Source organism: Microchirus variegatus (assembly GCF_963457635.1).
Source record: "Microchirus variegatus genome assembly, chromosome: 6".
Taxonomy (NCBI): domain Eukaryota; kingdom Metazoa; phylum Chordata; class Actinopteri; order Pleuronectiformes; family Soleidae; genus Microchirus; species Microchirus variegatus.
In genome coordinates this window covers 27,997,252-28,017,645 of record NC_139807.1, presented here as the reverse complement: position 1 = coordinate 28,017,645, position 20,394 = coordinate 27,997,252, and the positions used below count along the sequence as shown (strand labels likewise).

The window sequence follows — 20,394 nt, the reverse complement described above, 5'->3', positions numbered from 1 at the left end:
ATTTGGTCCAAAATTTGACAAAAACGACATACTATATACTATGTCGTCCAAAATCGGGCAATTTTTATTTGGGGGGCATTTTTAACAGATAATATAGGGGAGAGAGACAGGAGGCATAGAGGTGGGGAATGACATATAGGCAAGACCTCCTGGTGTGGGATTTGAACCAGGGTCACCTGTAGCGAGGACTACAGCCTCATCACTTGCAGGTTGGGTGCTCTACCATTTGAGCTAAACACAATGTCTAATGCTGTCGACTTCAATGTCAAACTACACTATTTCGTCCATGATCTAGCCATTTTTTTGAAAAAGAGAATTTGGTCCAAAATTTGACAAAAACGACATACTATACTATGTCGTCCAAAATCTGACAATTTTTTTGAAAAACGTTTTTTTGGTCCAAAACTTGACAAAAACGCCATACTATACTATGTAGTACGTCATACTATAGTATGTAGTCCTAAATGTGACAATTTTTTGAAAAAAAAATTGGGTCCAAAATTTGACAAAAACGACATACTATACTATGTCGTCCAAAATCTGACAATTTTTTTGAAAAACGTTTTTTTGCTACAAAACTTGACAAAAACGTCATACTTTACTATGTAGTACTTCATACTATACTATGTAGTCCTAAATGTGACCATTTTTTGAAAAAAAGAATTTGGTCCAAAATTTGACAAAAACGACATACTATACTATGTCGTCCAAAATGTGACAATTTTTTTGAAAAACGTTTTTTTGGTCCAAAACTTGACAAAAACGTCATACTATACTATGTAGTACGTCATACTATAGTTTGTAGTCCTAAATGTGACCATTTTTTGAAAAAAAAAATTTGGTCCAAAATTTGACAAAAACGACATACTATATAGTCCAAAATCGGGCAATTTTTATTTGGGGGGCATTTTTAACAGATAATATAGGGGAGAGAGACAGGAGGCATAGAGGTGGGGAATGACATATAGGCAAGACCTCCTGGTGTGGGATCTGAACCAGGGTCACCTGTAGCGAGGGCTACAGCCTCATCACTTGCAGGTTGGGTGCTCTACCATTTGAGCTAAACACAATTTCTAATGCTGTCGACCTCAATGTCAAACTACACTATTTCGTCCATGATCTAGCCATTTTTTTGAAAAAGAGAATTTGGTCCAAAATTTGACAAAAACGACATACTATACTATGTCCAAAATCTGACAATTTTTTTGAAAAACGTTTTTTTGGTCCAAAACTTGACAAAAACGCCATACTATACTATGTAGTACGTCATACTATATTATGTAGTCCTAAATGTGACCATTTTTTGAAAAAAAAATTGGGTCCAAAATTTGACAAAAACGACATACTATACTATGTCGTCCAAAATCTGACAATTTTTTTGAAAAACGTTTTTTTGGTCCAAAACTTGACAAAAACGTCATACTATACTATGTAGTACTTCATACTATACTATGTAGTCCTGAATGTGACCATTTTTTGAAAAAAAAAAATTGGTCCAAAATTTGACAAAAACGACATACTATACTATGTCGTCCAAAATCTGACAATTTTTTTGAAAAACGATTTTTTGGTCCAAAACTTGACAAAAACGTCATACTATACTATGTAGTACGTCATACTATAGTTTGTAGTCCTAAATGTGACCATTTTTTGGAAAAAAAAATTTAGTCAAAAATTTGACAAAAACAACATTCTATACTATGTCGTCCAAAATCGGGCAATTTTTATTTGGGGGGCATTTTTAACAGATAATATAGGGGAGAGAGACAGAAGGCATAGAGGTGGGGAATGACATATAGGCAAGACCTCCTGGTGTGGGATATGAACCAGGGTCACCTGTAGCAAGGACTACAGCCTCATCACTTGCAGGTTGGGTGCTCTACCATTTGAGCTAAACACAATGTCTAATGCTGTCGACCTCAATGTCATACTTCACTATTTCGTCCATGATCTAGCCATTTTTTTGAAAAAGAGAATTTGGTCCAAAATTTGACAAAAACGACATACTATACTATGTCGTCCAAAATCTGACAATTTTTTTGAAAAACGTTTTTTTGGTCCAAAACTTGACAAAAACGTCATACTATACTATGTAGTACATCATACTATACTATGTAGTCCTAAATGAGAACATTTTTTGAAAAACAAAATTTGGTCCAAATTTTGACAAAAACGACATACTATACTATGTCGTCCAAAATCGGGCAATTTTTATTTGGGGGGCATTTTTAACAGATAGTATAGGGGAGAGAGACAGGAGACATAGAGGTGGGGAATGACATATAGGCAAGACCGCCTGGTGTGGGATTTGGACCAGGGTCACCTGTAGCGAGGACTACAACCTCAACACTTGCAGGTTGGGTGCTCTACCATTTGAGCTAAACACAATGTCTAATGCTGTCGACCTCAATGTCATACTTCACTATTTCGTCCATGATCTAGCCATTTTTTTGAAAAAGAGAATTTGGTCCAAAATTTGACAAAAACGACATACTATACTATGTCGTCCAAAATCTGACAATTTTTTTGAAAAACGTTTTTTTGGTCCAAAACTTGACAAAAACGCCATACTATACTATGTAGTACGTCATACTATAGTATGTAGTCCTAAATGTGACAATTTTTTGAAAAAAAAATTGGGTCCAAAATTTGACAAAAACGACATACTATACTATGTCGTCCAAAATCTGACAATTTTTTTGAAAAACGTTTTTTTGCTACAAAACTTGACAAAAACGTCATACTTTACTATGTAGTACTTCATACTATACTATGTAGTCCTAAATGTGACCATTTTTTGAAAAAAAGAATTTGGTCCAAAATTTGACAAAAACGACATACTATACTATGTCGTCCAAAATGTGACAATTTTTTTGAAAAACGTTTTTTTGGTCCAAAACTTGACAAAAACGTCATACTATACTATGTAGTACGTCATACTATAGTTTGTAGTCCTAAATGTGACCATTTTTTGAAAAAAAAAATTTGGTCCAAAATTTGACAAAAACGACATACTATATAGTCCAAAATCGGGCAATTTTTATTTGGGGGGCATTTTTAACAGATAATATAGGGGAGAGAGACAGGAGGCATAGAGGTGGGGAATGACATATAGGCAAGACCTCCTGGTGTGGGATCTGAACCAGGGTCACCTGTAGCGAGGGCTACAGCCTCATCACTTGCAGGTTGGGTGCTCTACCATTTGAGCTAAACACAATTTCTAATGCTGTCGACCTCAATGTCAAACTACACTATTTCGTCCATGATCTAGCCATTTTTTTGAAAAAGAGAATTTGGTCCAAAATTTGACAAAAACGACATACTATACTATGTCCAAAATCTGACAATTTTTTTGAAAAACGTTTTTTTGGTCCAAAACTTGACAAAAACGCCATACTATACTATGTAGTACGTCATACTATATTATGTAGTCCTAAATGTGACCATTTTTTGAAAAAAAAAATTGGTCCAAAATTTGACAAAAACGACATACTATACTATGTCGTCCAAAATCTGACAATTTTTTTGAAAAACGTTTTTTTGGTCCAAAACTTGACAAAAACGTCATACTATACTATGTAGTACTTCATACTATACTATGTAGTCCTAAATGTGACCATTTTTTGAAAAAAAAAAATTGGTCCAAAATTTGACAAAAACGACATACTATACTATGTCGTCCAAAATCTGACAATTTTTTTGAAAAACGATTTTTTGGTCCAAAACTTGACAAAAACGTCATACTATACTATGTAGTACGTCATACTATAGTTTGTAGTCCTAAATGTGACCATTTTTTGGAAAAAAAAATTTAGTCAAAAATTTGACAAAAACAACATTCTATACTATGTCGTCCAAAATCGGGCAATTTTTATTTGGGGGGCATTTTTAACAGATAATATAGGGGAGAGAGACAGAAGGCATAGAGGTGGGGAATGACATATAGGCAAGACCTCCTGGTGTGGGATATGAACCAGGGTCACCTGTAGCAAGGACTACAGCCTCATCACTTGCAGGTTGGGTGCTCTACCATTTGAGCTAAACACAATGTCTAATGCTGTCGACCTCAATGTCATACTTCACTATTTCGTCCATGATCTAGCCATTTTTTTGAAAAAGAGAATTTGGTCCAAAATTTGACAAAAACGACATACTATACTATGTCGTCCAAAATCTGACAATTTTTTTGAAAAACGTTTTTTTGGTCCAAAACTTGACAAAAACGTCATACTATACTATGTAGTACATCATACTATACTATGTAGTCCTAAATGAGAACATTTTTTGAAAAACAAAATTTGGTCCAAATTTTGACAAAAACGACATACTATACTATGTCGTCCAAAATCGGGCAATTTTTATTTGGGGGGCATTTTTAACAGATAGTATAGGGGAGAGAGACAGGAGACATAGAGGTGGGGAATGACATATAGGCAAGACCGCCTGGTGTGGGATTTGGACCAGGGTCACCTGTAGCGAGGACTACAGCCTCAACACTTGCAGGTTGGGTGCTCTACCATTTGAGCTAAACACAATGTCTAATGCTCATAACCTCAATGTCATACTACACTATTTCGTCCATGATCTAGCCATTTTTTTGAAAAAGAGAATTTGGTCCAAAATTTGACAAAAACGACATACTATACTATGTCGTCCAAAATGTGACAATTTTTTTGAAAAACGTTTTTTTGGTCCAAAACTTGACAAAAAGATCATACTATACTATGTCGTCCAAAATCTGACAACTTTTTGAAAAAGCGTTTTTTATTCCAAAATGTGACCAAAACGTCATACTATACTATGTCATCAACCCAAATGTCATAGAACACTATTTCGTCCAAAATCTGACCTTTTTTTTGAGAAAGAAAATGTTGGTCCAAAATTTGACAAAAAGGTCAACCTATACTATGTCGTCCAAAATCTGACAACTTTTAAAAAAACGTTTTTTATTCCAAAATGTGACCAAAACGTCATACTATACTATGTCATCAACCCAAATGTCATAGAACACTGTTTCGTCCAAAATCTGACAATTTTTTTTGAAAAAAAGAATGTTGGTCCAAAATTTGACAAAAAGGTCATACTATACTATGTCGTCCAAAATCTGACAACTTTTTGAAAAAACGTTTTTTTATTCCAAAATGTGACCAAAACGTCATACTATACTATGTCATCAACCCAAATGCCATAGAACAATGTTTCGTCCAAAATCTGACCATTTTTTTGAAATAAGAATGTTGTGTCATTCCCCAGTTTCTGCCTCCTGTTTCCTGTCTTTCTCCACATGACACAAACATCATACAATACTATGTCGTCCAAATTGTATAATTTTTTATTAAAAAAAATTTCATTCCAAAATGTGACCAAAATGTCATACTATACTATGTCGTAACCCAAATGTCATAGAACACTGTTTTGTCCAAAATCGGACCATTTTTTTAAAAAAAAGAATGTTGGTCCAAAATTTGACAGAAGTCATACTATACTATGTCGTCCAAAATCTGACAACTTTTTGAAAAAACGTTTTTTATTCCAAAATGTGACCAAAACGTCATACTATACTATGTCATCAACCCAAATGTCATAGAACACTATTTCGTCCAAAATCTGACCATTTTTTTTGAAAAAAAATGTTGGTCCAAAATTTGACAAAAAGGTCATACTATACTATGTCGTACAAAATCTGACAATATTTTGAGAAAACCTTTTCTATTCGAAAATGTGACCTACACGCATTGGTCACATTTTGGAATATGTCGACTATGTCGTCCAAAATCGGACAATTTCTATGTCATCAACCCATTTGATTGAGATGAATATATTTTGCACAGGGTTATTTTTGGGGGGGATAGAAACCTCAAAAATGTGCTTAAACTCTTAATAATGTGTATGTGATGCAGATTTTCTTACAGTACAGTGTAACAGTAAACTTTATGACCCTATTTGTAAATCACTGTATCACAAATTCATTCATACATTGTCTGGGGCAAAAGGTGGGATACATGTTATTTTGTCATTTAAAAGAATTGGAAACACGCAGTGGTGGCTCAGTTGGTAGAGCACCTGCCCCATATGCATAGGCTGTAGTCCTAGCTGCAGGTGACACTGGTTTGAATCCCGCACCAAGTGGTCTTTCCTGTGTGTCATTCCCCATCTCTCTGCCTTTGAGGATATTTTTATTATCAAGGCTAAGTTTTACCTCTTCCCCTCTTTCTGGTGGAAATGGGCTTCCATAAGATTCTGATGTATTTGCAAATATCTGCCAATGCAATTGTCTGACTGCTAAATCTGTCGGGCTCATTGCAGTAAAACATTATAATGATATCAACTGAATTCACACTAACAATAAACCCAGTCTTACAGGACGTTTAACGTCGTCTGGCAGCAGCAGAAAAACCTGAAACATGAGGTGAGTGAACAACACGGAGGGAAAAAAAACTATGTTGGACGTTAGACATGGATCACACACAGGAAACACGTGCAGTACATGCAAAAACATGCAGTCACATAAGCTTCTCATGGAGCAAATATCCCTCATACAAAGGGCTGTGAAATAACTCGGTATCAATGTCACTTCCTTCACACAAAGGTTCAATAATATCTGGTATATCCATGTCATGTGTAGGCGTTGAAATCCAGGATAAATAGAGAGGGTTGAGTCTGTGGGAAGATAATATTAATACTTACTGCAAACACACTATTTTTTTTACCAATGATTCTGTTTTTATCAACTGTAAATACCTAATAATATTTTTATTTCACCCACAAGTTAGAGTTAATCTTCAATTAGCTGATATTTCTAAGTGATTACAAGGTGATTGATTTCATAATTGTATTAGTATTATTATTATTGTTATTATTATTGATTTTTTTTGGGTCCAGCCATACAATAATCACAATAATGTCATCCTGTGACATCCAGGATTTTACAGGCTTTATGTATACATTTCAAAATCAACTTCATCATTATCATTTCAAGGCTTTAATTCACGACATAATAATGTATATTTTTGTTGTTGTTTGAATGTGAAATTAATGTAGGTGTGTAGGTTTGGTTATTTGGTTATTACAGATAATTATGTGTGTTACGAGTGTGGAATTATGGGGAATTAATGCAGGGAAAAGCTGCTAAATCGCATTAAAATCAATAAACGCTTGTTAATTGTTAACAGAAATTGACTGTTAAATAATACGACATATTTGAAATATTTGACCTTTTTTTTAAAATGGCTGCATGGACAATTTATTTGTCTCACTTCATATCCATGTGTTCATAGAAAACTGTGAACAAACCGCTGAAATCCATAAAGAAAGTTTAATAAACCAAACGGTATCATTGTTTATTTTTTTGTTTTAATAAAGCAGTAAAATGACACTTCCTCCTCGCCTTTACTGTAACACTGATATCTTTTTGTCATTTGTGTGTGTGTGTGTGTGTGTGTGTGTTCTTGTACTTGCGGCATATTGAGGACCAGTGAGGGTTTTTAACCAACAAAGTCAGGTTATTTTTACGAAGTGAGGACATTTTGGCCAGTCCTCACTTTGCTTTCATTGAAATCACTTCCTTATGTTGCTATAACATGCTATACTCAATTTGTAAAAAAAAAAATAATAATCAAATTTTGGACGACATAGTATAGTATGACGTTTTTGTCAAATTTTGGACCAAAAATTATGGGTCAAATTTTTTTTCAAATTTTGGACGACATAGTATAGTATGACTTTTTTGTAAAATTTTGGACCAAAAATTTTGGGTACATTTTTTTTTCCAAATTTTGGATGACATACTATATTATGACTTTTTGTCAAATTTTGGACCAACAATTTTGGGTCAAATTTTTTTGTCAAATTTTGGACGGCATAGTATAGTATGAGTTTTTTGTCTCAGTATGCAGCAAGTACAAGAATGTGTGTGTGTGTGTGCGTGCCTGTGTGTGTGCGTGTGTGTTATACCACTGCCAGGCTACAGATGGGGAGCTAATTGGAGCGGTGGAATGCAGCTGTGCTGACGACTGAACTGTCAAGGCGCTAAATCAAAAGGTGTGTCTTTTGTTAATTACACACAATGCTACAAACAGAGTCCTTTTGGTTGCAGCCTTTTCTTTTCTCAGCCATCCATAAATATTTTGGCAGTGGCACAAAAAAAAAAAAGAAAAGAAGAAGAAAAAAGAAAAAAAAAAAAAACAATTTACACACAATTATCACAGTGGGATGAGCAGACTGCCTGCAGATGTTTGTTTTGATGATAATGGGAGCAGAGGCAGGGCTTCCCTAACCTAGACAACATGTGTTTGCTATGATCACAACAGAGCAGTGAGCGCCGAATGAGGTGCAAAGCACACAGCAGCTCCTTGTTAGGATGAATTAGTGTGGCCCTGACACACACACACACACAAAAAAATCAACATTAGCACTGTAAGCCCATGCAGTTAGACCTTACTTTATTTCTCTCTGGGATTAGACAAACGTGTAGTGAATTCCGTTGCTCAGAGGAGACGAAGGAGCCAGAGAGACGGACGGAAGAGGAGGAGGAGGAGGAGGGGGAGGAGGAGGAGGCGGCGGGGGAAGAGGAAGAGGAGGTGGGGTCGGAGGAGCGGGCATGTTAGCCTGCGGTGGAACTATAAAGGAAGGAACAGAGAGACGGAGAGGAATATGACATTTGTTGTTAGTCAAGTGGTAAAGTAGTAAAGACACTCAGAGACAAGAGGTTCACACACAGTTAACACTGACACTGCATTGATGAACATATTGGTTTTTCATTTTATGTGGAACACAGCAGATGTGGATATATCTAGTCCATGACGTCAGCTAAAAAAAAAACTTTAAATCCAATGTTCCTGCTCAGTTATCTGCAGCACGTGTTAGCACATTGAAAATACAATGATGTTAAAGGTGCATTATGTAATAAATCTAAATCAACTGACCATAAAATCCTCCTAATATGTCACAGAGACTCAGGAATAATGTTCATATAACAAACTGAACTCACCAACAACAACAACAGTACAGACAAAATATTTGCATTAAAAAAAATATTTTGCAGACTGCAAATCATGTTTATGTTTTGAAATCATGTTTTGGCGTCATGTGGCGCCACCTACCGCCATCTACCAATCATTGCAGTCAGTGGAGTCTCAGCTGCCGAGCAACCACGGGTTGCCAGTTATGTCAGAAAACGAAACCGGTACCACGGTACTTTGAATTTGATTGTAGTAACTGTTTTTGGCCACATTCTTACATATGGCACCTTTAACAACTAACAGCTGCTTTCATTATCACTTTTTTTCTCGCTTCAATTTAAAGATTCTTGCCTCCCCCAATTAGTTATATTTTACACCTTTCATTCCCCGTCAATAAAGACGTCCCCCGCCCCGACTCAGGCAGCAGGTGAAGATCGATGAATAAAACACACACCATCTCAAACGAACGGTTTCTTTAAGAGCGCATTGACGCATGTTTTCAGTGGGTGCGCTTTTTACGTTCTTGTGAAACCCGACTCCCAAACAAGTGAATAATTTACACATTTTTTTGATCTGTGGACTTCAGTTCTCCCTTCAGCGTCAAGCGTTTTCAGACTAATTGTGATTTAAAGATGCTACGAATCAAACTGATTAGAAAAAGCTACATTATTTACAGTAATTCTGTGTTTAATTCTTGTGCAGTTGAATATTCCTTCTTCTATCCTGGATGTGTGGTACAGTGGGGGAAACAAAGAGTCTTCTTTTAATTCAGGGATGATTCGAAAGTGGCACCGCTGAAGCTCACTTTAACACCAAAGGGTAGAGAAAAGTCATTGATTCAGTCTCAGCTGACAAGATGCCACCAGTTATACTCTCTGACATTTCTCCATGCTGGAAATAATGTTATAATTGTTGACTTTGCCTCGCTGTGCATATTAAGCTTCCACACGTGCTGACAGCTTGAGTGTTACTGTGTGTGACAGATACACACACACACGCACACACACACACGCACAGACTGACAATCTGCTGCTGCTGCAGCGCCAGTGAAAATGAACTCGCCCGCCTGCCTGCTGCAGAGTATGAAAGAGATGAAAAGTGAGTGCAGTGTCTTTTATGCAGGTTCAAAGCAGCAGCGATGGTGTGCAGGAGAGTCGACTTTGACTGGGTCATTGATCAGCGCGGCACAAAAACGGACTCATCAAGCGATTCCTCCCCCCCCCTCCCCCACGCCTGAGAGATTCTACACACGTCGCAATTAGAAAAACTATCTGCGCCGCTAACGAGGAATAATGTTGAGTTGTTAGGAAAACGAACGGCCTTTACTGCCTCCGACTCTTTGCACCTCACGCCCCTCCTCTCATCTTGCACTCCATCAATCCAGCGTTCTTGAAAGGCCGCCTCTTTTCCCCCTTCCTCAACCAAAAGATGTCAATATGATGCTGGGTGAAATTGAACTGAAACTGTCAAGCATGGTAGGATCTTCTTTTTTTTTATTCTAAGTGCTGCTTTTTATTAAGCAAAGAGGTAAAAAGGTAAAGAAATGAAAGAAATATGAAGCACCAACCAGCGACGAGTTTGCTCTTGAGCGAAGCCTCCGAGGCCAGAGCGTAGGACATGGTGATGATCCTCTCTTGCTCCTGAAGAGCCGAGTCCAGCGTCACCAGACCCACCTCTGGTTTGTCCACAGAGACGGCCAGTGCCAGGTTTTGCACGCTGCACGCAAACAATACACCATTTTGTTATTGACGTGACACTGCAGTGACTGAGTTACAGAAAGTGAGTTATTTAAAGGTCCAGTGTGCGAGCAATAGTGACCTCTACTGGTGAGACGGCAGATTGTAACCTTCCGAATAACGTCCGTTGTGGAGGTGTTTCACGAGCGACAGTGTCTTCTGACTCTGGGTCTGACTCCGGGTCAAAGTCATAAAAGGGACTGCGGCGGGGAGTCGTGAAGAAGCTATTTTTAAACACTGTTAAAACAATGTTTTGATAATGAGGAGCAGTACATCCACCAGTCCAGAGGGGGGAGCTGTGCTTCTGAGAGCGGGTGTGCTAAATATGTCACTTCCGGGTTGAGAGAGTTGAGTCTCAAATCTAGTGGCTGGGAAACAGTGTCAGAAAAGAGGATTTCTATCGACTCGTTTACAGCAACTAGGAGGTTTTTGACCATAAAAACAAGTTAATGTATGTAAGTTGACCTCCATAACTAACATATATGTGCAACAGGACCACTCTAGGTCCGCTTTAAGTCTGGATGAATATTACGTAGCATGTTATTTGCTTCATATTTTCCTTTACTTAAGTTCCCAACTATGTGTAGAAGCTGAAATACGTCCATAAGCTGCTTTAGTTTGCTTCTTTCTTCCATTTTTTTACACCAAACCTTTAGGTTAAAAAATTAACCCTGGTTTCCGAGAGCAATGTAGCATCACTGTCGGATTTTTCGGAAGTTAACCTGAAGCCAAGCTGTGCTCACAGCGCCCTCTGGTGGAGCACACAGTAATTAATTAAGAGGGTGTGATGGGCTTCTAGGCTGTATATTTTAAACTTAAACAGGATTTTAAGGCTGGAGTTTGGCTTAAACCTTGCCCAAATGTGTAACTTAACAGAATGTAGTTGACTTGTTCTGTTTTGTTGACAACTTCCTGGGGACTAATAATCGTAGAGCAGATTATTTCCTCTTAGGTCATTCTTTTGAAAAAATCCTATTTGCCACTGACAATTCCAAACATCTTTTACATCAGAATTTATAATATATAATAGTTTAATAATAATTTTTAACCATCATTTGACACCACAATCACTGAAATCAGACCAGGGAAACGAAATTCTGATGTAAAAGATAGTTGCAAATGGTGCAATTTTGAAATTTACGTGGCTAATGGGATTTTTCAAAACATTCAGTCACATGGTGCTTCTTTCCAGTTGTGAATAAATAAACACACATTTTGCTAATCTGCTCTACTATAAAGTTTTATTATTCACTCATACAAACATACTTATATTACATTTCTGTCTAAATCTCACACACTGGACCTTAAATATATGCACTTTTACTTACTTACTACTAAAAAAATATGATTGCAATAATATACTAATACTTCACCGACCTGGACTTTGCCAAGATGTTCTTAATGCGTTCCACTTTGCGATGACGCTCCTCCACCTCCTGAGGACTCAGCGGCTCCTCGCACTCTGAATCCACGTAGCGCTCCGGGATCAGGACTTTCTGAGGCTTGGACAGCTACAGAATAAAAACATTTAAAAAAAACACGTGTTAAGATCAAAACCGAGTCATCGTCGAGCTTGTTATGAGGTCTCCGCACACGCGGAAAAGTCCTGCGTCGTGGAAATGTCAAAATTGACAAGGTGATGATTTCTCCCATATGCTCTGGTGGTTAGGATTCCTGGTTTTCGCCCAGGTGGCCTGGGGTTTGATTCCCAGTATGGGAAACGCAGATCTGGACAATGATAAAACATTTTTTTTACCTTGCCAGTTTAGTTCAAGTCAAGGGCAGAATTGTCCCAGAGTCACTTGGACACAAAACGTCACCTGGTCGCTTTTTTTCGGCCAGTAACAACTTGTGTGTGGACACTTTTATGCTGTTTTTATACTTTTGTCAACCCGGTCCAGCAGCCAGTGTTTATTTAGTTTGGAAATTGTTCGTACCTCTGCACACTTTCTGTTCCTAAACTTACAAAAATGGTAATTTCTTGGACTTGTAGCCGTGTGGTTGTGAATGAAAACAAAGTGGAGGTTTTTGGACAGTTATACGTCTATTGTGCTTTTTAAAAAAAACAAATATATATATATATATATATACCTGTGGGCTTGTGGGGTTTGTCTGCCTTATGTGTGGTCCAGAGTTAGTGTGGTTGGATTGAAATCAGGTGACTGACTCAGCCACTCCAGGATATTCCTGGCTCCTTTGTGGCTTTGGCCTTACATGAAGAGAACATTATCATGTCAATTGATCAAATGAGATCCAGTTAAGGTTTTGAGGTTTTTTTTGAGTCAAGTCTGAACACAAAGGCATCTTCAGTGCACTCGGCAGTGAAATAACCGACCGAGGCTGGTGTGGACAGTGTGAAGCAGCGAGAGCTGCCAGCGCCTGAGGTCATTTCTGTTTATTTCCTGTTTTGCATCTTGTTGTGAATGCTCTACATTCCTGGCTTCCTGTACATAATGCATCTTTCTTCTCACTCGCTTCGCCAGGTTGCTGCTGATGTGGGCAAACCAACCATCTTTGATATGTCTCTGATAGATGTTTACTCTTTTTTTTTGGAGCCACACTGTTGTCATCTTCGCGTCCAACTTCCGTCCAAACAGCAGCTCAAACCATGACGTTGCTTTAGCTCCAGTTACTTTAAAACTTCAAAACTTAACTGTATGTATTAAAGCGGCAACTAACTAATTATTTTCGTAACTGATTCATCCGGAATGACGATGTTCTCGAATGTCTTGTTTTGTCCGCAAACCAAAAGGATTCAGTTTTAATGATTTCTTTGTTATGTGGAGCAAAGAGACAAAGAACATATTCACATTTAAGAAGCTAAAACGATTAGAAATCTTGTTTTAATCATGAAAAAAAGCTTCAAACCCATTAAAGCGGACCTAGAGTGGTCCTGTTGTACATATATGTTAGTTATGGAGGTCTACTTACATACATTAACTTGTTTTTATGGTCAAAAACCTCCTAGTTGCTGTAAACGAGCCGATAGAAATCTCTCCTTACTGAAGCTCTCCTCAGCCACTAGATTTGAGACTCAACTCTCTCACCCAGAAGACAGAGTCTTGTGATTGGCCAGTATATTCAGCACACCCGCTCTCAGAAGCGTAGCTCCCCCCTCTGGAACGGTGGATGCACTGCTACTCATTATCAAAACATTGTTTTAACAGTGTTTAAAAATAGCTTCTTCACGACTCCCTGCCGCAGTCCCTTTTATGACTTTGACCCGGAGTCAGACCCAGAGTCAGAAGACACTGTCGCTCGTGAAACACCTCCACAACGGACGTTATTCTTCTTCTGCGGTTCAATGTACGCAACAGGATGTGCCCGGACTAGTGCCCGGAGCAGGACGATCTGCTGCTCCGGAGAACCGGTGTTTACGTAACCGGACCGGGTTTTTACAGAGATCTCGCTGAGCCTGAGATTACAATAAAACACAGCGTTGTCAGCAGTGGCTGAACTGTTTGTTTAGAACCTTCAGGGCTTCTTAAACAAGGTAATGATGCAGATACACACTAAAAAAACAGCGTTAATTGGAACTTCCGGTCTAGGTCCGCTTTAATGAATGAATAAATTAATCGATTAATTGTTTCAGCTCCAGTACTGTATGTATTGACATAACTTTGACTCATCATCGGCTGCATTTTCTTAACGGAGACCAGGATAACTCACCTCCTTGTTGAGGTCCACGTCGTAATCTAGCGGCTCCAGGTCAACTTCGTCGGCGGGCGGCGTCGTGGCCGTGGAGCGATAGGTCAGCCACTCGTCAGAGTGTGAGCGAGGTCTCTCTTTATGCTCGGGAGGTCTTTCCTCCCCCTGGACACTCCTAACTCCCTGTGCCTCCTCCCCCTGCACAGCCCTCTCGAGCAACTGCAGGTCAAACTCCTGCTCTCGCTTCCACTGGACAACGCACACAGGAAGACAATACATATATATATAGATGCTTTTAGAGAGATGCTTTTTTTCATTTAAATGTAAGACTGGCTTGTCTCACTTTCCTTTGTACTTAATGTGATGAACAGTTTAAAGTGTGTGTTTGAGAGGTAGCATGCATGGATGAGCATGCATGCTTTAAGTGCAGATGAAGACTCGCAGGTCAGAGAATCCTGAACATTCTCTAAAAAAAGACAAACAAAAACAAGGACTGACATGGACACGACAGGTCACTTCATTCACACTGACAAGGTTCACACAAGTCGAAAAACATGGCGATATATACACGTATTCATTAGAAAATAATGTTTTATTTGCAAACATTCATATGTGTATATATAAAAAAAGTGAGTTGTTTTTTTTACTAACAATTAATTAATTAGCAGAAGACAAAAAACACTAGGCAAAACAACTATTGTATGTTTCCATATCATATATGACATACACATTAGTGTTATCTAACACAAGCCTGGGAAGTTTTAACCCATAAATAATAACAATGTTATCTTCATTTTAAGAAAAGAAAGTCTAGTTAGAAAACAGGCGATAATTAGTTAGAGTTGGATTAAATAGGCACTGATTACCTCACGCCAGTGTTTTGGTCAGTAGCAAATACTGTCAGTAGGCACTTTATGTCTCTCTCACACACACACACACACCCACACACAGTACAAGAATGCAAGTACACATTCTTGTACTTGCTGCATACTGAGGACTGGACTTGCTGACAAAGTGAAAAAAAATAAAAAAATTCCACTTTATAAATCAACACAATTACAAATATCTACTTCATGAATGACATCTACAAAGAACTGGTTGCAGTACCACAAAATGTCTGCAGGTGGAGCCCCAGAGCAAAAAGTGTGTGAAACGGGTTTTTGTACCAAATTTAGTATAGCATGTTTCCAACCTAAAGAAGTGATTTCAATGAAAACAAAGTGAGGACCGGCCAAAATGTCCTCACTTTGTAAAAATGTCCTCACTTTGTTGGTTAAAAACCCTCACTGGTCCTCAGTATGCCGCTAGTACAAGAACACACACACAGACACACAGACACACACACACACACACACACACACACACACACACACACACACACACACACACACACACACACACACACACACACACACACACACACACACACACACACACACACACAGATAGAGTGAGCAGGTTATTGTGAAAACACACATACAACAGCATGGTAGTGGTAGTATGGTCAAAGTAAACAATGACCCGGTATAATAGCGAAGAATGGGGAATGAGTGTGAGCATGAAAATCATTCGTCATTCGTGTGTTATGTCTTTAACAGGCAAGAATCAATGGAACTAAAACCCATTTCCTTTTCATAGGAAACTTTTTTCACACACTTTGTTAAAGCAGAAAATGTCACCGGTGATCTGTTTAAACCAGGGCTTCTCAAAGTTTGCCATAAATTACAATAAAACACAGCGTTCTCAGCAGTGGCTGAACTGTTTGTTTTCGAAACTTCAGGGCTTCACGAACAAGGTAATGACGCAGATAGACACTAAAAATACAGCGTTGATTGGAACTTCCGGTCTAGTTCCGCTTTAAACCGAACCATAAGTAAAAAAAAACGTTTGAAGTTTGAACCGAATCGTGGGTTTGGTAAACCGTTACACCCCTGGCGCTTAAACAAGTCAAAATGTCTGCCGTGAAACAGGTCGAGTCAACCGTGAAAACAACATGCATCAAACAAGCCAAGCTGTCTATTACCACACGGCACAAATGTCACTTATACGATTCTACTTTGTGATGTCAGGGACATAGGACGGCGACAACTACGAGAACGACTACAGGTGTGCATTTCTTTGTGTTTGGTGGAAGTCATGCGTGAGAGTGTTGATGTGTGAAGCTGTTCTTGTGACATACTGATCCCAGGTCTGCTGAAAGTGGGCGCGAGGACGAGGTGCGCGGCGTTGAAGGGCTGTGCCGGTCTCCGTGGCTCAGTGTGCGTTTGCGCAGGCGGACGAGGGCCTTCTGGTGCCTCTTCATCCTCTCCAGCTGCTCATCAGCACTCATCTTCCCCCTCTGCTGCTGCTGCTGCTGCTGCTGCTGCTGCTGATACTGCTGCTGCTGCAGCGCCGGATCCCCAGAGTACAGCTGCTCAAAGGCACTTTTTGGTCTCTCCTGAGAGGAGTGGGAGGAAAGGAGAGTTAATAACACGATCAAAAGGTGCAACGGAAGGTAACGGAGTCAAATAGGGGAAGGAAGAGAAAAACAAACCAACAAAAAGAATGGAAAAACATACAGTGCAGCGAGTAATGATAAGAAGGAAGGGAATAAGACAAGTAAAAAGAGAGAAAACAATTTAATTAAATAGAGGTGGACCCCATTCATTGATCAATGAATGAATGAATTAATTAATGAATTAATTCAATAATTAATTCATTAATGAATTAATTCAATAATTAATTCATTCATTTATTCATTGTTTCTAATCAAAGTTTATTTGACAAGGTTTCATGTATTCAGTTCATTTATTTTTTTCATATGGTTAGCTTTTATTTATTTATTCAGTTAAAACCTAGTTTTCATTACAAAAGTACAAAAAAAATGTTTATTAATGTAATAAATATTAATGGAACTGTGTATCATTTGTTTAACCACTTCTTACCTGGCCCTCTTTTTGGAGTCCCTGCTCGAAAATGACATGCCCAAACTAAATAGAATAAATATCTGCAGTTAAAAGCTCTTATGTAGATTATCTTGGTATCGAAATAAAGACAACACTTGTGAGATTCCACTGTAGATGCCACTGTGTCAGAGTAAATGCACATGGAACACAGCATAAATGAAGGATTGTTTTCTCGTCTGAAAAAAAATTGCATTTTAAAGCAAATATCACCTTTAAAATATGCAGTAGGCGCTTAAAAACACATGGAGGTCATGTAACAACATGTGGACATGAGCTGTGCAAAGTCTGATGCTGCTGAAATGAAGCAGAGTAAAATGACAGAGGTTTTACTAAAGAGATGTCTAGGTGTTCTGTCGTTTGGCACAGTTTGGCACCATCTGTGCCATTTGAGATTTCTTAGGCACCAAATTATTAAAAACCCATTTAATTTTATTTACATGTCACTACAGGTCTAAAAAGAACTTGTTTTGAAAAAAAAGTATGATAACTCGCTGTAAATTGATGCTCCCTGTGCGGAGCGTAATAACAACTCTGTGACTCTGCAGCGTCTTCGGTTACTCAGCCACATGACAATGTCAATGTGGGTGAATGACAGCTCGTTATAAACCTCTAAACTCATAGAATCAGGCTCCGGTCTCCAAATGCGTGTGAATCACTTCATTATCGAGACAAAAGGACATAAATACGTATGATGCATTCGTGCGGACATTCACCCTTCTCTAATCAGAACCATCTAATGTCGCTCTGTAATGATCAATCAGACCGGGATCTGTCCCCAAAGCATGCTGGGAAGTGTAGTTCTTCATTAGAAGTGGTTTTGTTCTGGTGGAAAGAACTTGTTTTGATCAACAGCAAAGGTAAGACAACATTTCTGCTTGTATTTCTTGAAAGTCAGTTGTTGTTTTGCTCTTATTTTTTGGGCTGGATCAGTGAATCTTGGCCGTAGAGTGATAAAAAAATAGTACCGTTAGAATCTGTGGATTCTCTGCTGTCCAACCGACACATGTTTTTTTTTGTTTACCGCTCCTGCTGGTTTGATCCATCTGTGTTTTAACTGTGTTTCGTGAACATAAGAATGGTTTATATGAGCTTTTAGCTGAGTTTCTGACCTTTCTGTGGGTATGCAGCATGTCTGTGTTTATTAAAGTTAGATATGGTTTTATGACGCTCTTGTTGCTGCCTGTTATAGGTTGTCAAATAGAGAAAAATGTGATTTCTCAAGATCAGAATCAGTGTAGGCCATTTAGTAAAAAAAAAAAAGAGAAAACAAATGAAAATGTGATTTCTAAATACTGGAAAACATAAATATTGAGATCTAATAAGTAGTCGCATTTTACTATATTGGCACTATTCCATTCCCCCCCCCCCATACACACACACACAGGGAAGAGATAATATGCAAACTCCCCACAGAAAAGAGGCTTATGTTCACTCTACTATTTGATTATTCTTATTTCATTCTGAGTCTCACCTTCATGCCGGCAGCTGAGACTGCTCTTCTGATGGTCACATACGAGGAGATGCTTGAGGACTGATTTAGTCTGAGGGAGGAGCCAGCTGAGGAAAAGCTAATATTAGGACACTGTTCTCAACATGATGGCAATATCTACTTGGTAATAAAGACATATGACAGAAATATCTGAGTAATATGGTGAGTGGAATTTAGGGCTGCACTATATCAGGAAAATCATGCGCTGCGCGATAATGGTGCTGAACACTGCGGTGGCGCTGTCGCTCACGATAACTTAGGAGATTCAAAAACTAGTTTGTTTTGTTATATTGTTAAATATTTAAAAAAAACAGACAAAAAAAAGTTTTTCTTTCCTAAATATTTTTGAAAAAAAAAAGTTTTCCTGAAATTATTTTGGGAAAAAAGTTTCCTTGAAATTTAATTTTTTGAAAAAAAAAAAAAAAAAAATTCAGGAAACAGAAAAAAAAACTTTTTGAAAGAAAAAAAGAAAAATTTACTTTAACGGAAAAAAAATAATCAGAAAACCTTTGCACAACAAACAAAAGTATGACCAAAAATTTTACCAAAAAGTTATAGTTCAGTATGTTGTCCAAAAATTAACACAAATTGGAATAATTGTTAATATTAAACAGTTAATTAATGCTTAATAATGTACTAACTAACATCAATTAAGGGACCCTTATTGTAAAGAAACACTGAAAAACACACACTGATGTCAGATAAAACTTAGGAGCATACCAATGTAGAGGGATGTGGGGGATACGCAGATGTTTGCACACGCCAACGATAGATTTTTGGTTATATTGTGCAGCCCTAGAGGAATTTATGTCAAATTGCTTATGGGAAACCGATGGACCACATACCTCTGCTCGGTAACGTCTGGTAACCTCCATCATGTCCAGATGCTATGACGGTGATGTGGCTGGCGCCGTCTCCGGCCCCCATGAGCTCAGGGTCACTCAGGAACGGCCTGAGTTCCACCTGAGGAGCACAGACACAGATTAGACACTCATAAAAAAGTGCAGACTTTCAAACAGCACACAGAGATAACGTGTATGTACCTTACTGTCTCCGTTCGTGTATTGGCCAATCTCTCTGTCTCTCTTGCGTTCGTCCGACTGTCGCTTGAGGCCGCGTACGGAAGTGTGTCTGATGACCGTTGTCTCCCGGGGCAACGGGGGCACGGCAGGGGGGTGTTCATCGGGACTGTAGAGCTGAGGTAGAGGAGGTCGGGGAGGCACATCTTCCTCACACTGCACACAGGAAACCACTGCTGAGGAACACTTGAGCAGCCAAAAGTCATCAGACCAACACGAGCTGCGTATTAGTGTAAATCCATTTTTGCACACAAAGACAACCTTTAGTTTGCAGGAAGCAGACAAAGTAGCGTCCACGGACGAGGGTCACTCACGCACTCACCCATTTAAACCCACTGGTGACGGTGGCAGAGTGGTGTAACAGCTGCTGACAGGGGCTGGAGCACAGGGTGGGAGGTGTATGGCTACTGGGGCTGAGGTGGGGGCTGTGCTGCTGCTGCTGGGAAAGCCTCATGTCCACGGCAGACGAGCTCCCAGACACACAAGGCACTGATGATGCCGACACTGAAGGCACAAATTTCCTCTCTGGGGAGTTTA

At 38.7% G+C, this 20,394-nt stretch overlaps 1 protein-coding gene across 1 annotated transcript in view; it reads right to left on the bottom strand.

Annotated features, from left to right (window-relative positions):
* The window catches only part of plekha7b (pleckstrin homology domain containing, family A member 7b), a gene marked incomplete at its 5' end in the record, with an annotated part of 113,316 nt that overhangs the window by 15,960 nt on the left and 76,962 nt on the right, over window positions 1-20,394 (bottom strand). Inside the window, 9 exons of the mRNA XM_083891663.1 lie at window positions 8,441-8,618; window positions 10,528-10,676; window positions 12,074-12,207; window positions 14,366-14,593; window positions 16,524-16,781; window positions 18,761-18,846; window positions 19,624-19,741; window positions 19,822-20,013; window positions 20,180-20,382. Of these exons, the coding sequence (XP_083747789.1) occupies window positions 8,458-8,618; window positions 10,528-10,676; window positions 12,074-12,207; window positions 14,366-14,593; window positions 16,524-16,781; window positions 18,761-18,846; window positions 19,624-19,741; window positions 19,822-20,013; window positions 20,180-20,382 (1,529 nt within the window). The 3' untranslated portion in view covers window positions 8,441-8,457. The remainder of the gene's footprint in view (window positions 1-8,440; window positions 8,619-10,527; window positions 10,677-12,073; window positions 12,208-14,365; window positions 14,594-16,523; window positions 16,782-18,760; window positions 18,847-19,623; window positions 19,742-19,821; window positions 20,014-20,179; window positions 20,383-20,394) is intronic.